At 52.4% G+C, this 15,077-nt stretch overlaps 2 protein-coding genes across 2 annotated transcripts; one reads left to right on the forward strand and one right to left on the reverse strand.

Annotated features, from left to right (window-relative positions):
* Positions 1-730: 730 nt before the first annotated feature.
* LOC117659457 (anaphase-promoting complex subunit 2-like) lies at positions 731-9,338 on the reverse strand. The gene is made up of 12 exons (XM_087891404.1): positions 8,764-9,338; positions 8,518-8,650; positions 7,201-7,396; positions 6,960-7,079; positions 6,740-6,857; positions 5,617-5,798; positions 5,378-5,519; positions 5,103-5,178; positions 2,987-3,190; positions 2,000-2,129; positions 1,439-1,674; positions 731-1,157 (listed from the first exon to the last, which is right to left on the reverse strand). The coding sequence occupies exons 1-12, from the start codon at positions 9,336-9,338 to the stop codon at positions 945-947; spliced, it is 2,325 nt and encodes a 774-aa protein (XP_087747530.1). The 3' UTR covers positions 731-944.
* A 12-nt stretch (positions 9,339-9,350) lies between these two features.
* Positions 9,351-11,361, forward strand: SSNA1 (SS nuclear autoantigen 1). The gene is made up of 3 exons (XM_060681787.2): positions 9,351-9,484; positions 10,774-10,973; positions 11,183-11,361. The coding sequence occupies exons 1-3, from the start codon at positions 9,433-9,435 to the stop codon at positions 11,282-11,284; spliced, it is 354 nt and encodes a 117-aa protein (XP_060537770.1). The 5' UTR covers positions 9,351-9,432; the 3' UTR covers positions 11,285-11,361.
* Positions 11,362-15,077: the final 3,716 nt, after the last annotated feature.

A 15,077-nucleotide genomic window follows, 5' to 3' on the forward strand; every position in this document is an offset into this window, starting at 1 on the left:
CACTTCGTTCTTTTCCCCACCTCTCCGGTATCCTGTCAGTTAAGAGGCTGTACTCATTGGCAAGAAGTATGTGTCAGAATATTCATGACTGGGAAGACATGGTAACAAGGTCAGCCAATGAATAGGCATAGCAACTAAGTCAGCCAATGGGAGCTGAAAGAGTTTGAAGTCTGGGCGTGGCTTAGCTCCCAAGTGCTGTGCTGAGAACTGAAACAAGTGTGGTCTTGTCTGCTCTCTGCATCAAAACTGAAACCAATTTCTCTACCACGTTGGTATTGTATATTTATTTTCATGTGTTCTATTGTATTATTATTATTATAATTTTATTTCTATACCGCCCTTCTCCTGCGGGACTCAGGGCGGTGTACAGCCAAGATAAAACATTGCATATAAAATTTAAAAACAATTTAAAAAACAATTAAATAATTTTCTGCCCAAGAGAAATTAAAGAGAAGTTAATGAATCCTGCTGCATCAGTTATCCGTGTGTCCCTTCTGAATGCGATTTTTGCAACAAACTCTGACTGTATGTGATAAGAAACATACCGCAGGTGGGCAAGGAAGGCCCTTTAGAAGAAAGAGGGAACCATCCGGCCAACCACCCCAGCCGTGCCTCTCCCGATATTCTGCAGAGGGGCTGGAAGGAAATGTTGGCAAGGAACCGAGTTGAAAGAGGGAGCAAGCCAGCCAGCTCGATTCACGGAGAAAAAATACACCACAGTCCCAATGGCTCAGAGGGAAACCACTTTTATTATGAACCAGGAAATCCATCAAAACGAATATTTTGCTACCAGTTCCTTGGGCTGTGCGCACACACCCACCCACACCCACCCACACCCCGTGGCCGCACGCACCAAGGCGACGCAAGGCAGCACCCCAGGCCAGAGTCTCAGGGTGACCCACACCTGTCAGTCCATCAGGCGCTGCCCTCAGGAGCGGAGGAGATCAGTTGCAGCTTTTGGGCAAGCGGTAGACGCCCCCCGAGTAGCTGAGCTGCTGGTCCCGGACCTTCTTCTGGAGAAAGACCTGCAGCTCCTGGATGTCGATCTCGGTGACCATGGGACCCGTCATCACGAAGATCTTCAGCATGCTGTGGATGCGCTCCAGGGAGAGGCACTCCAGGTTGGTCAGCATCGCCTGGATGTAGGTCCAGAAGAGCTACAAAGGGGGCACAAGGACACAGAAAGAAGGCCGAGGCAGAGATCAGAACACTTGAGTGGCGGCGGTGGCACTGAACACTGCAGAGCTCTGGCTCAGGTGCTTCTGGGATCCAGCCAGCCCTGAGCTGGAAGGCTACTGTTGTGCCCGGACAAGGGTGGGTCACTCAATAGAGGGCCAGTGCTGAGACCTCGGCTGCTCTCTGGCTTTCCTTCCTTAGCCAGGACAGTCAGTCCTGGTCCACGGTGGGAAGCCTCCTCCCTCCTTCCCCAGATGAGCACCTGTAGTTCCTCCTCCTTCTGGTCCGCCTGGGAGGCCATGGCTGAATCCCCCTCCTCATCGCTATCGATCAGCACCACCTTCTCGGCCTGGTCCTTCAGCTCCTCCTCGATCACCGTGAAGGTCCCAGGGGGCTCCTCCCGCAGCACCCCTTGCTGCAGCCAGAGGGTCATCTTGCGCCGCAGGGAGGCCGCAGGCACCTTCACAGCTTCACTCAGCTCCTCCAAGGTCCACGTGCCTGCAAAGGAGGCACCCACCCTGCTTAGGGCCTCATCTCGAGCCCAGCAGTGCCGCCTAAGGAAGGGTCCCCAAGGAGGGACTCAAGACTTTGAGGCCAAGGCAGCACTTCGCGTAGAGAGGCCCAAGAAGGATCTCCTGGTAGGAAACCTTCCCTCCATCTACCCTGACACTGCCAAATATGTCCCTCCCCCATGGTTGGCTCATATGACCCACATCTGTGCATGTACGCATACATGTCTGCGGGCCCTTCCCTGGAAGACTGGGAGCTCCCTTTGTGGGAGAAGGGCAGAAGCTGGAGGCTTTCCTGGAGCCAGGAGACCTACTTTTCTCCTGGAAGTGCAGGATGACAGCTGCGTGCACCGGCGACACAGACAGGGAGATCGTACGGTCCGCCAACTCCAACTCCAGGTCCACCAAGCCCAGGTGATGCTTCCAGTTCAAGGTCCTCATGGCCTGCGAAGAAGCCGCCAGGGAGAATTATGATTACTCAGCTGAAGGACCATGTTGTGGTCCGCTGGCAGCCTGCACAGCTGGCAGCAGACAGTGAGGAGGCTGGGGAGGAACACGGGCCAGTCCTGGAGTCTGGGGAAGGCTCGGACAAGGGCTCTGCGTTGGAGGCAGAGAAAGGGGACATCTGGGAGGTACGTGCTGCCTCCGGAGCCTCCAGAGTCGGACCTCAGCGAGGCAGAGGAACAGGGGGAGCCTATTCCCAGTGCGCGCATGCGCAGAGCTGCCAGAAGGCAAGAATAGCTAAAACAAAAGGGACTCGGAAGTAGGGCTTGGAGATGATTGGCCCCTCCCATAAGACTTAAAAGAGGAGCAAAGGCATGTGGGCCTTTGCAGGAAGCAACGTTGTTCATTCTGTGCAGTTTAAAGCCTGAAGCTCTGTTTGATTCTGGACTCCGTGTGGCTTTGCCAATTAGGTCTTTGGCAGCGTGCCAAGGGAGATCAAGGTGAGTGACTATCAGCCTTATCCCGAAAGATTCTTTACAACGATTTGGGACTCATCTGTGAATGACCAGAATTTACAGCTGTTAAAATAAAAGAGGTTATTGGGACTTATTGACTCAGGAAGACAAGGTCAGAACAGACCGGAAGCTCCTGGCTGATGGCCCAGCCACATGTCTGTTCCGCAGATGAGCAGGATGTCCTGGGCGAAGGGAGAGGAAGATGGCAAGAAAGGGACAGCCGAATCCTAGAAGGGAGCTAGGCTGCACCCGGAGGAGAAACAGAAGGCCTCCGTCATTGTTGGCTGCCAGCTGCGGAACAGGCCCATGGCTGCGCTTCCTGCAGACAGAGGACTCGCCTACCTTCAGCTTTTCGTACTTCTTAGCGTAGGCCTCCATGGCCTCCTTGATCTGCCCTGGGAGCTCCAGCTTCTCCTCCTTCAACGGGGGCCAGAACTCACTGGAGAGGATGGTGGCCTCAAGACTGAAGGGAGGCCTCTCCTGCTCAGGCAGCTTCTGCTCCTCGTCACGAATGTTTGCATTGATGCGCCGAGAGTCCGCCATGTCCTACATGGGAGAGATGGAAGGGACGGAAAGATGGAAGAGACGTCCGAGCTCAGCTGGACAGGCCACAATGGGGCCTTTTTGCGGGCCCCTCCAGCCGAGTAAAATCACCCTTCGGAGGGACCAGAGTGATCTGGCAATGTCTCTATAGGGAGAACAAGGGATTGAGTTGGGAAAATTGTGGTCACATAATTATAAAATGACAATCAGCATATAAGGAGAATTTGTATAAGATATTTTACAGGTGGCATCTATCCCCGACGAGGATAGCCAGAATGTTCAAGAATAAATCGGAGAAATGTTGGAAGTGTCATCAGACCCCAGGATCCTATTACCACATGTGGTGGACATGCATAGAAGCAAGGAGATATTGGACTAAGATACACACGTGGTTGGAAAAAATGATAAAGAGAAATATTGATTTTAAACCAGAGACATTTTTATTAGGATCTTACCAGAGATATTCAATAAAGAATTGCAATATTTAATTGTGAATATTTTAACAGCGGCTAGAATTGTATTTGCTAAAAACTGGAAAGGAGAGAAGATACTTACTGATGAAGAAATTATTAAGAAAATGCTGGACTATGCTGAAATGAGTAAACTTACGTTTGAAATAAGAGAACAGGAAGATAAACAATATTATTTGATATGGGAGTTATTTTATCAATGGATAGACAATAAAACATGGAGATGAAATATGATATATGAAATGAAATTAAGATAAAATGTATAAACACTTGTTTTCTTTTAGGGGAAAGGAAAATTTGTCATATATTGATATTTTGAAGATTTTGGGAGCATGAAAGGATTTTAACCAACCGAAACACTGTAATTGTTTGAAAGGATGATGTTTTTATGTTGTTTTTGTTTGAAAATTAAAAAAAATCTTTAAAAAAAAGAAAAAAGGGATTGAGTTGGATTGGTATACACATATGCAAATTCAAACAAGATATGAAAAAGATGCTAAATTATATGGTTTTTATGGAGGAATGACAGAACTGGATAAGATACAGGAACAGATGAACACATAATTAAATATATATATATAATTATTTACTTAGTATTAAATTAGAAGAAGAACAGGTAAAAGAAACAATGATAGCTTGGGCAAAGAATTTTGGATATTCAATTGAGTTAGATAAATGACAACAGCTATTATAAAGTTATAAATTAACCATGTCCACAGCATATAAGGAGAATCAATATAAAATGTTTTATAGATGGCACATGTCTTCTGAAAAATTGGCAAGAATATTTAAAGATAAATCTGCAAAATGTTAGAAATGTCATCAGTTACCAGGATCGTATCATCATATGTGGTGGAGATGTCCAGAAGCGAGTAATTATTGGATGAAAATTAAAACATGGTTAGAAGAAATGATACAACAGCATATAGATTTAAAACCTGAACTGTTCCTATTGGGTATCTTACCAGAGAAATTTGGTAAGGAAAATATATACTTGACTGTACATGTATTAACTGCAGCGAGAATAGTATTTGCGCAAAGATGGAAAGCAGAGAAAATCCCTATGGAGGAAGAAATAATTAAGAAAATATTGGATTGTGCAGAAATGAATAGACTGACAATTAAAAGAAAGAGAAGAATCGGAATATTATCAGATTTGGGGGCAATTTTATTATTGGCTGGAGATGAGATGTACATAGAGTAATATTTATTTATTTATTATTCAAATTTCTATACCACCCTTCTCCTTTCGGACTCAATAGTGTAAAGAAAGGTGGGAGAAATGTTATAACAAAGAAAATGACAAATATCAAGCTATGAGAAACGATTGAGGAGTCGGGAGAAGACACAAAAGATGTACTCAGATGATACACTGATGGATTGATTATGTATTGTATGTTTGTTTATAAAAAAAAAATGGGGAAAAAAAAAAAGGGAGCACCTACTTTTAGCATGACCTCACAGTAGTGCATCTGGGCCTCTCCAAAGCGCAGCTTCAGCAGTTCCACATTTCGGATCTCCCTGAAGCGAGAAGGAAGGACTGTTGCCCAGGCCTCTGCTGCTCACTTTCTGCAGAGGAGACCCTCTACCGGCAGCCCCTGCAGAGGAGTGCCAGAGAAGCTCCACCTGTCCCCCAATCCTCCTTATCCCCGGCCACAGCCGAGCAAAGGGCGGCCTTCTGGCTCTGCCTCGGGGGACTTTGCGCAACTGCGGGCCTCACCTCTCGGCACTGTAATTGCATTGGTGCAGCAAGCGGTCAGCCAGCAGCGTGCGGTATTCATTGATGAAGAGGTCTTTGCTGCCATAGATGCTCACCAGCAGGCTGATGATGTCCGAGGAGCGGCGCTTGGAACTGGACTTCCCTGGTAGGAGGGAGGGGGCACATGGGCAGAGGCCAGAAGCATCTCAGACCCAGTTCCCGTCTCCCCACAGTGCCTTCCAACCGCAGCCCCAACTCACCTGGATCGGCATCGACCGGATCGGGCACCCAGTCCTCGGGATCGGAGTAATCGTCCTCGCTCTCTTGGTCATTCTCCAGCGTCACCGGGTCAGCTTTGGAGAGCTCATTTGCCAGGTCAGCCGATCCTTCAGCATCCCCCGTCAGTCCTGCCACAATCTGCCGCACGGTATCCTCCCTGGTCCTAGGGGGGAGCGGCTGATGGGTCTACCACAGCGGTGAAATCTCCGTGTTTCTATCCGGCTCGCTGAACTGGTAGCGCCGACAGTGGGACACTCTGCCCACACGCCGGGACGTCATTACGTCCTGTTTTTTTACCATGTGCACATGTGCAAAAAGTTCTGTGCCAGGGGTGGGGTCTACATTTTTTTACTACCGGTTCTGTGGCTGTGGCTTATTTTGTGGGTGTGGCTTGATGGTCATGTGACAATTATTTAGGATTTAGCAGAGGTACTGGTCTACCAGGCTTTTAACTGCTTGCAGAGCTGTACCGGTCTACTCATGTATTTTTGCAGGCATTGATCTACCCATTTATTTTTGGAGGCATTGATCTACCCATTTATTTTTGCAAGCACCGGTCTACTCATTTGTTTTTGGAGGCACCGGTCTACTCATTTATTTTTGGAGGCACCAGTCTACTCATTTGTTTTTGGAGGCACCGATCTACCACCAAACTGCCTTTTACCACTGATCAGCTGTAGGGCGGCCCTTTGAAGCCCCACGGCAAGAGTTTAAACAGTTTTTCTTTATAGCCCATCAGCTGGGACTCAGGAGGCAGCAATAGATTGGGGGTGGGGCCAAATAAAAGGTAAGAATAACGGGGGTGAGGGCAGGAGGGGGGCAGAACCGGTTCGGTGATGTCATATCGTCACCGCTACCGGCTCGGCGGAACCGGGCGGAACCCACCACTGTTCTGCGCGTACGAAGAAGAGGTGCGCTCGCATAGCACAGGCGCGCTCCCACTCCCACTCCCACGCGCTCCCGTTCCCGAACCGGTAGCGAAGGTAAGTGGATTTCACCTCTGATCTACCACCAAAACTAGAGCCGGCAATCCCGACTCGTCACATCATCGAAAGCAAGCCAGGTCAGCCAGAGAGACGCCAATGCCAACCCGGCCCCTCTCACCTCAGGTATTTCCGGATGGGCTCACAGGCCACTTCCAGGATCACCATGGAAGAGTCCAGCTCCCGCAGGGCTTTGATGGCAGAGATGTAAAGGGTGATGATGTCCGCGGTGTTCACCCCTGAAAACAGAGGAGGAGGAGGAGCGGGCACCAAGAGGCGAGACTCCCTCAGGGAGGCCGAGAGGAAACGCCGGGCAGAAGCAAGCGCGGTCGGTCACCCACCGGGATGGAGGAGCCGGAGTTCCAGGGCGCTTTTCAGGGAGGTCAAGAGCTGCTGCCGCTGATTGGTCCTTTCCAGGCAATACTTCAAGTCTTCCACGGCAGGCTTCGACTCCGGGAAATCTGTACCAGAAACCGGGGCAGCCGGAGGGAGGGACGGTGAGGAAGTGCACCCAGCGCTGGGCTTTTTGGTGGGGAGGGGGTTGCTTAGCGGCCAGAGAGGCTCACACCCGGGCTGGCTCACCGCGGATGATGCTGAAGAGCTCCTCGATGCGCATGCTGGCATACAGGCGGTAGAAGAAGCCCTGGACGTGGCAGCGCCATCGCTTCAGGGTGCTGCTGCTGCTGCTGCTGGTGGTGGTGGTGGCTGGGCTAGGCAGGGTGGCGGTGCTTTCTTGCAGAAAGACTGTGCTGAGCCAGCCGATCACCTTTTCGATCCACTGGGGCGACAGGGGCAGAGAAGGGAGCGGAGAATCCTTAGCCAGGAGGGTCAGCGGGCTGGGAGATGGGGCATCAGCGCACCGTCCTGCCTACCGTCCCTGTCCTACCGTCCCCATTTACTTGCACTCATTTCTAGTTCACCTCCATGTTTATACTTGGACCTGTTGTCTAGGACGGGGGTCTCCAAGCTTGGCCACTTTAAGCCTGGCAGACTTCAACTCCCAGAATTCCCCAGCCAGGGAGTTGAAGTCCGCCAGGCTTAAAGTGGCCAAGCTTGGAGACCCCTGATTAGAATAAAGAGTTGGAAGGGGCCTTGGAGGTCATTAGTCCAACACCCCACCCACCCAAGCAGGAGACCCCACCTACACCATTTCTGACCTCTGATCTAAGTACATGTTCGATTAATTAATTGGTTGAATGAATGAATGAGTAAATAAATAAGGAAGGAAGAAAGGAAGGAAGGAAAAGAAAAAAGAAAGAAGGAAGGGAAGGAAGGAAGGAAGGGAAAGAGAAAGGGAAGGAAGGAAGGAAGGAAAAAGAGAAAGGGAAGGAAGGGAAGGAAGGAAGGAAGAGAAAGAGAAAGGGAAGAAAGGAAGGAAGAGAAAGGGAAGGAAGAAAGAAAAGAAGGAAGAGAAAGAGAAGGAAGGAAGGAAGAAAGAAAAAGAAGGAAGGAAGAATGAAAGAAGGAAAAGAAAGAGAAAGGGAAGGAAGGAAGAGAAAGAGAAGAAAGAAAAAGAAAGAAAGAAAGGGAAGGTAGGAAGAGAAAGGGAAGGAAGGAAGGAAGAGAAAGAGAAAGGGAAGGAAGGGAAGGAAGGAAGGGAAGGAAGGAAGAAGGAAGGAAGGAAGGAAGGAAGAGAAAGGGAAGGAAGGAAGGGAAGGTAAGAAGAGAAAGGGAAGGAAGGAAGGAAGAGAAAGAGAAAGGGAAGAAAGGAAGGAAGAGAAAGGGAAGGAAGAGAAAGAGGGAAGAAAGGAAGGAAGAAAGAAAGAAGGAAGGGAAGGAAGGAAGGAAAGAAGAAAGAAAGAAGGAAGGGAAGGAAGGAAAGAAGAGAAAGAAAGAAAGCTGGGCGGGGGGGGGCCCTTTTCCCCGGGGCTTCCTTCTCCCACCCACCCGCCCGCCTACCTCTTGGAACTCGCCGAGGAAGGAGCGCTCGTACTCGCCCCGGCACCGCCGCTCCACGCGCTCCTCGATCATCCGGTGCAGGACGTGGGTGACGGCGTCGGCGCTCACCCGCTCCAGCAGGTTCAGCTCGTGGCTGCCATGGGGGGGACACACGCACACGCAGCATCAGACTCCGGGGCGGGAGGGGGACCCCGGGAGGTCATCTAGCCCAACCCCCCGCCCTTCCCTCCCTGCCCGGGGACCCACAGGATGCCGTTGAGCTGCTGGAACTGCTCGGTGGCCAGCGGGCAGCCGCAGGGCTCCTCTCCGCAGCCGCAGCCCGTCCCCGCCGCCGCCTCCTGCTCCTGCTGCGGCTGCATGTGGATGCGGAAGCTGCGCTCGTAGAAGCGGCGGACGGCGTGGCGGAAGGCGGCGGGCGCGGCGCAGAAGAGGCCGGCGCGCAGCAGAGCCTGGGCCCTGTGGCGGGGGCTCCCGGGCAGCCACTCCTCCAGCAGGGCCAGGCCGCGCAGGTAGCGCTCCAGGCGGCGGCGGAGCAGCGCGAAGGCTTCCAGCAGGCGGCCCGACGAGCACGGCGCCTCCCCGCCCGCCCGGCTCCAGAACTCGGGCGCCAGCCGCGCCTGCACGTCCCGCTGCAGCACCTCCAGCAGCCACTCCGGCACCTCCGCCAGCAGCCCCCGCCGCTCCAGCGCCCGCGCCGCCGCCCGCAGCTCCGGCCCCGACGGCTCCCCCGACGAGACCCCCTCCGCCGCCGCGCCCAGGCCCAGCGCCGCCCCCGGCACCAGGCTCCGGCTCAGGGCGCGCCAGGCCCACGACGCCTCCATCGCGCGGCCGGCCGTTGGAGCAGCAGCAGGAGGACGAGGAGGAGGAGGAGCCGGCGGCGGGCGGGCACACACAGCGGCGGCGGCGGCGGCGGCGATGACCCAGCAAGGCGCGGCGCTGCAGAGCTACAACAACGAGCTGGTTAAGTGTAAGCCGGTGGGGGGGGAGGGGAGGGGGCTGGGGAAGGGGGGGGAGGGAGTGTTGGGGAGGGGGCTGGGGAAGAGAAGGGAAGTGCAGGAGGCTAGAGAAAGGAAGGGGTGGGGGAGGGGGCGTTGGGGAGGGGGTTGGGGAACAGAAGGGAAGTGGGGTGGGGAGGGGGCGTTGGGGAGGGGGGAGGGGGAGGGAGCGTTGGGGAGGGGGCTGGGGAAGAGAAGGGAAGTGCAGGAGGCTAGAGAAAGGAAGGGGTGGGGGAGGGGGCGTTGGGGAGGGGGTTGGGGAACAGAAGGGAAGTGGGGTGGGGAGGGGGCGTTGGGGAGGGGGGAGGGGGAGGGAGCGTTGGGGAGGGGGCTGGGGAAGAGAAGGGAAGTGGGGAGTGCAGGAGGCTAGAGAAAGGAAGGGGTAGGAGAGGGGCGGTGGGGAGGGGGTTGGAGAAGAGAAGGAAAGGGGTGGGGGGAGGGGGCGGTGGGGAGGGGCTGGGGAACAGAAGGGAAGTGGGGAGGGGGCTAGAGAAGGGAAGGGATGGGGAGGGGGCTGTGGGGAGGGGGCTGGAGAAGAGAAGGGAAGTGGGGTGGCAGGCTGGGGAAGGGAAGGGGTTGGGTGAGGGGAGGGGGCGGTGGGGAGGGGGCTGGGGAAGAGAAGGGAAGTGGGGAGGGGAGGGGGCTAGAGAAAGGAAGGGATGGGGAGGGGGCTGTGGGGAGGGGGCTGGGGAAGAGAAGGGAAGTGGGGAGGGGGCTGGGAAAGAGAAGGGAAGGGAAGTGGGGAGGGGAGGGGGCTAGAGAAGGGAAGGGGTGGGGAGGGGGCTGTGGGGAGGGGGCTGGAGAAGAGAAAAGAAGTGGGGTGGCGGGCTGGGGAAGGGAAGGGGTAGGGTGAGGGGAGGGGGCGGTGGGGAGGGGGCTGGGGAAGAGAAGGGAAGTGGGGAGGGGAGGGGGCCAGAGAAGGGAAGGGGTGGGGAGGGGGCTGTGGGGAGGGGGTTGGGGAACAGAAGGGAACTGTAGAGGGGGTTGGGGAACAGAAGGGAAGTGGGGAGGGGAGGGGGCTAGAGAAAGGAAGGGATGGGGAGGGGGCAGTGGGGAGGGGGCTGGGGAAGAAGAGAAGGGAGGGGAGGGGGCTGGAGAAGGGAAGGGGTAGGGTGAGGGGAGGGGGTGGTGGGGAGGGGGCTAGAGAAGAGAAGGGGTGGGGTGGGGTGGGGTGAGGGGTCACCATTCCTTGGAGTCCCCTGAGACACGACCCCCACCCTTTCTCCCCCTCTCTGTCCCCCCCGCCCCCCCCCCCCCGTAGGCATTGAGGAGCTGTGTGCCAAGCGGGACGAGCTGAGCCGGCAGATCCGGCAGGAGGAGGAGGAGAAGGGGAAGCTGCAGGGCGACCTCCGCCTGCTGACCGAGCGCCTGGCCCGCATCAACGAGACCCTGGCCCACAAGATGGCCTCCCGCAACGAGTTCGACAAGACCATCGCCGAGACCGAGGCGGCCTACATGAAGGTCAGAGGCTCAGAGGGTCCAAGGGGGCTTAAGACGCCCAACTGGGCCGTAGGAAAGATCCCTAGTCTGGGTCTCCTGCTTCTGAGCGGAAGGTGGGGTGGGGGTTGGACTAGATGACCTCCAAGGTCCCTTCCAACTCTTGTTACTGTTACTGAGAGGCCGGCTCCACCCGTGACCAGCCCCCCCTCCCTCTTTCCCGTCTGCCCCAGATCCTGGAAAGCTCGCAGACGCTGCTGAACGTGCTGAAGAAGGAAGCCGGGAACCTGGCCAAGGCCACCGAGTCCAAGAGCCTCCCCACCAAGGACAGCTGAGGGCCCCGGGGAGGGCCTGGGGGGGGGCAGGGGAAACCTCAGGGAGCACCAAATAAAAGTTAATGGATTTCTTAAAAGACGCCTCCTGCAGCTTCCACTGGGGGGGGAGGGGCAGAGGGTTTGCATGGGGAGGGGGGCAGGGGCCTATCCGGGTCCCCTGGGCCCTTTTCCAACCCCCTTCCCACACTGCCTTCCAGCAGCTGCATCACCAAGCCCGTGGTCCCATTGCCTGGCTTTCTTTGGGACACACAGCCATCCAGATCTTTAGAAGGGACCAGATGGCGTTTTTATTAATTATTATTACATTTATTTGCCGCTCATCTCCCTTTGAGGCAACCGTGAGCTCGGAGGGAAATTGCTGGTACATTTGACTGATGCAACATACACACACGCGGCATTGGCTGACCTGGCATCTCCGACTCTGGACCGACTTGAGAATAGGATAGGATAGGATAGGATAGGGGAGAGTAGAGGAGAGAGGAGAGGAGAGGAGAGGAGAGGAGAAAATTCTTTGTTGGCCAAGTGTGATTGGACACACAAGGAATTTGTCTTGGTGCATACGCTCTCGGAGTGCATAAAAGAAAAAAATACATTTGTTAAGAATCATAAGGTACAACACTTAATGATGGTCATAGGGAAATAGTCAATATAAATCTTAAGGTTTACCAGCAACAAAGTTACAGTCATACAGTCCTAAGTGGAAGGAGATGGGTGATAGGAACGATGAGAAGATTAATAGTAATGCAGATTTAGTAACTAGTTTGACCGTGTTGAGGGAATTATTTGTTTAGCAGAGTGATGGCGTTCGGGGAAAAAACTGTTCTTGTGTCTAGTTGTTCTGGTGTGCAGTGCTCTATAGCCTCGTTTTGAGGGTAGGAGTTGAAATGGTTTATGTCCACGATGCGAGGGAATAGAGTAGAGTAGAGTAGAGTAGAGTAGAGTAGAATAGAATAGAATAGAACAGAACAGAACAGAACAGAACAGAACAGAACAACAGAATTCTTTGGCCAAGTGCGATTGGACATACAAGGAATTTGTCTTGGGTGTATATGCTCTCAGTGTACATAAGGAGAATTAAATACATTCACCAAGAATAAAAAGATACACTTAGTGATAGTCAAGCTTACTAATAAGCTATCAAATCGTACTAGGAAACAAATAAAAGCAATATATTTTGAAAGATACAAGCAACATGGTCATAGTTATAAGTGGGAAGAGAGAGATACCAGTAAGGAAGAGAAGATTAATAGTAATCCGGTCTTAGTAAATTATTTGAAAGTGTTGTGGGAATTAGTTGTTAAGCAGAGTGATGGCATTCGGGGAAAAAACTGTCCTTGTGTCTCGTTGTTCTGGTGTGCAGTGCTCTATAGCATCGTTTTGAGGGTAGGAGTTGAAACAGTTGATGTCCAGGATGCGAGGGAATAGAATAGAATAGAATAGAATAGAGTAGAGTAGAGTAGAATAGAATAGAATAGAACAGAACAGAACAGAACAGAACAGAACAGAACAACAGAATTCTTTGGCCAAGTGCGATTCTACATACAAGGAATTTGTCTTGGGTGTATATGCTCTCAGTGTACATAAGGAGAATTAAATACATTCATCAAGAATAAAAAGAAATACATTCATCAAGAATAAAAAGATACACTTAGTGATAGTCAAGCTTACTAATAAGCTATCAAATCGTACTAGGAAACAAATAAAAGCAATATATTTTGAAAGATACAAGCAACATGGTCATAGTTATAAGTGGGAAGAGAGAGATACCAGTAAGGAAGAGAAGATTAATAGTAATCCGGTCTTAGTAAATTATTTGACAGTGTTGTGGGAATTAGTTGTTAAGCAGAGTGATGGCATTCGGGGGAAAAACTGTCCTTGTGTCTCGTTGTTTTGGTGTGCAGTGCCCAATAGTGAAATGGTGAGAGGCTCCTGCGGTGCAGGGAGAGCGAAGGGACAGGTAGAGGAGGTGGAAGCTGTAGCTGCAGCTGCCATGGCAGCACAGAAAGGTAAATAGAAACAGCCAGGAAGGCTCTGACTGACGGCATCCTCCCTGCCTGGTGTTTGCCATGCCTAGAAGCAGGCTGGGCCTGGGCTTAACCACATCTGAAGCCCAATTATTTTTGCCTAGCCAACAGAGATTTCTCTCGGCCATCCAGCTTCCTTTTCCTCCAACCTCCTACGCTTTCACAGCTCCCCTGGTCACGAATCCAGCAAAATGGCCAGATACTATAGGAATCTGAAGGTTAGAGTTGGTAAGACGGGGGATCTAGGGATCTAGATCCAGGATCTAAGCCTGCCTAGGTGGCTCAGTGGCTAAAACACTGAGCTTGTCGATCAGAAAGGTCGGCAGTTCGGTGGTTCAAATCCCTAGTACAGGTCTCTTGCGTGAGCAGGGGGTTGGACTAGATGACCGCTAAGGTCCCTTCCAAGTTTGTTACCGTGCAGCAGTTTCAATTCCTCCAGCTAGATCCAGTGGCGTGTAAGATCAAAGCCCCGGCTTCCTCCATGAATAAAACAATTAAGTGCAAAATATGCAAGAATCAATTAGCTTGTTTTGATTTAAGATACTAAACAGAAAGAAGATACACACCTACTCTCCAGCAGGTTTAAAACTTGGTCCTTTCACAGGCGGCTACGTGTGAGCTGAGCCCAGTACATAAACACACAACATTCTGCTCTTGCTTAGAGTGTTACTGAAATGCATTGTTGATGTTAGTTGTGAAGTTGTGTCTGACCCATCGCAACCCCATGGACAATGTTCCTCCAGGCCTTCCTGTCCTCTACCATCCTCCGGAGTCCATTTAAGCTCAGGCCGACTGCTTCAGTGACTCCATCCAGCCACCTCGTTCTCTGCCGTCCCCTTCTTCTTTTGCCCTCCATCGTTCCCAGCATTAGGCTCTTCTCCAGGGAGTCCTTCCTCCTCATTCGGTGGCCAAAGTACTTGAGTTCCATCTTCAGGATCTGGCCTTCTAAAGAGCAGTCAGGGTTGATCTCCTCTAGGACTGACCGGTTGGATGGCCTTGCAGTCCAAGGGACTCGCAGGAGTCTTCTCCAGCACCAGAGTTCAAAGGCCTCCATTCTTTGGTGCTCGGCCTTCCTTATGGCCCAACTTTCACAGCCATCCATTGCAACTGGGAACACCATCGCCTTGACTATACGCACTTTTGTTGGCAGGGTGATGTCTCTGCTTTTTAGGGTGCTGTCTAGATTTGAAAAAGATGTTAAAAATTTTTAGATTTAAAAAAATATACTGAGGATCACAAATTGCCAACTTTCTACAGGATTCCAGTTGCCACAAGAGGCATGTATGAGACCGCTGCACGGTTGAGCTGCACACTTTGGTCACAGAAATGCAAGCATCAGATTATGGCGCATAACAGAGTCCACTAGATAGCCTGGCCCTGTGCCACAGAGGGCTTTAAAGATGAGGACTAGCACCTTGAATTGAACCAGGAAGGAAACTGGGGAGCAATGCAGCTCATACAACAGAGGTGTAACACGGGCAAACTCCCATCACTGCACACATGGCCACATTCTGGACCGGTTGTAGCTTCTAGATGGTCTTCAAGGGCAGCCCCACGTAGTGCGCAGTGCAGTAATCTGGACAGGAGGTAACCAAGGCATGAGGGACTGCAAAGCCTGCCAGTTCAGGAAAGGGCACAAATTGTGCACCAGAGCAATCTGCAAAATGCGCGCGTGCGCGCGCACACACACACACACACACACACACACACACACACACACACAGACACAGTGGCTGCCACCTGCTCCTCTAGCAAGAGTCCTGGGACCC

Source organism: Pantherophis guttatus, chromosome 3 (assembly GCF_059756535.1).
Source record: "Pantherophis guttatus breed Tessera chromosome 3, ASM5975653v1, whole genome shotgun sequence".
Lineage (NCBI taxonomy): Eukaryota > Metazoa > Chordata > Lepidosauria > Squamata > Colubridae > Pantherophis > Pantherophis guttatus.

What these genes read in the sequence shown, in the direction of transcription:
- SSNA1 (XM_060681787.2), top strand. Translation starts at nt 9,433, where the DNA reads ATGACCCAGCAAGGCGCGGCGCTGCAGAGCTACAACAACGAGCTGGTT. An exon ending in CAACAACGAGCTGGTTAAGT is followed by an intron (nt 9,485 to 10,773) that starts GTAAGCCGGTGG and finishes CCCCCCCCGTAG; the next exon opens with GCATTGAGGAGCTGTGTGCC. An exon ending in CCGAGGCGGCCTACATGAAG is followed by an intron (nt 10,974 to 11,182) that starts GTCAGAGGCTCA and finishes CGTCTGCCCCAG; the next exon opens with ATCCTGGAAAGCTCGCAGAC.
- LOC117659457 (XM_087891404.1), bottom strand. Translation starts at nt 9,338, where the DNA reads ATGGAGGCGTCGTGGGCCTGGCGCGCCCTGAGCCGGAGCCTGGTGCCG. An exon ending in ACTGTGAGGTCATGCTAAAA is followed by an intron (nt 3,191 to 5,102) that starts GTAGGTGCTCCC and finishes TCTCCCATGTAG; the next exon opens with GACATGGCGGACTCTCGGCG. An exon ending in AGAAGTACGAAAAGCTGAAG is followed by an intron (nt 2,130 to 2,986) that starts GTAGGCGAGTCC and finishes GCTTCTTCGCAG; the next exon opens with GCCATGAGGACCTTGAACTG.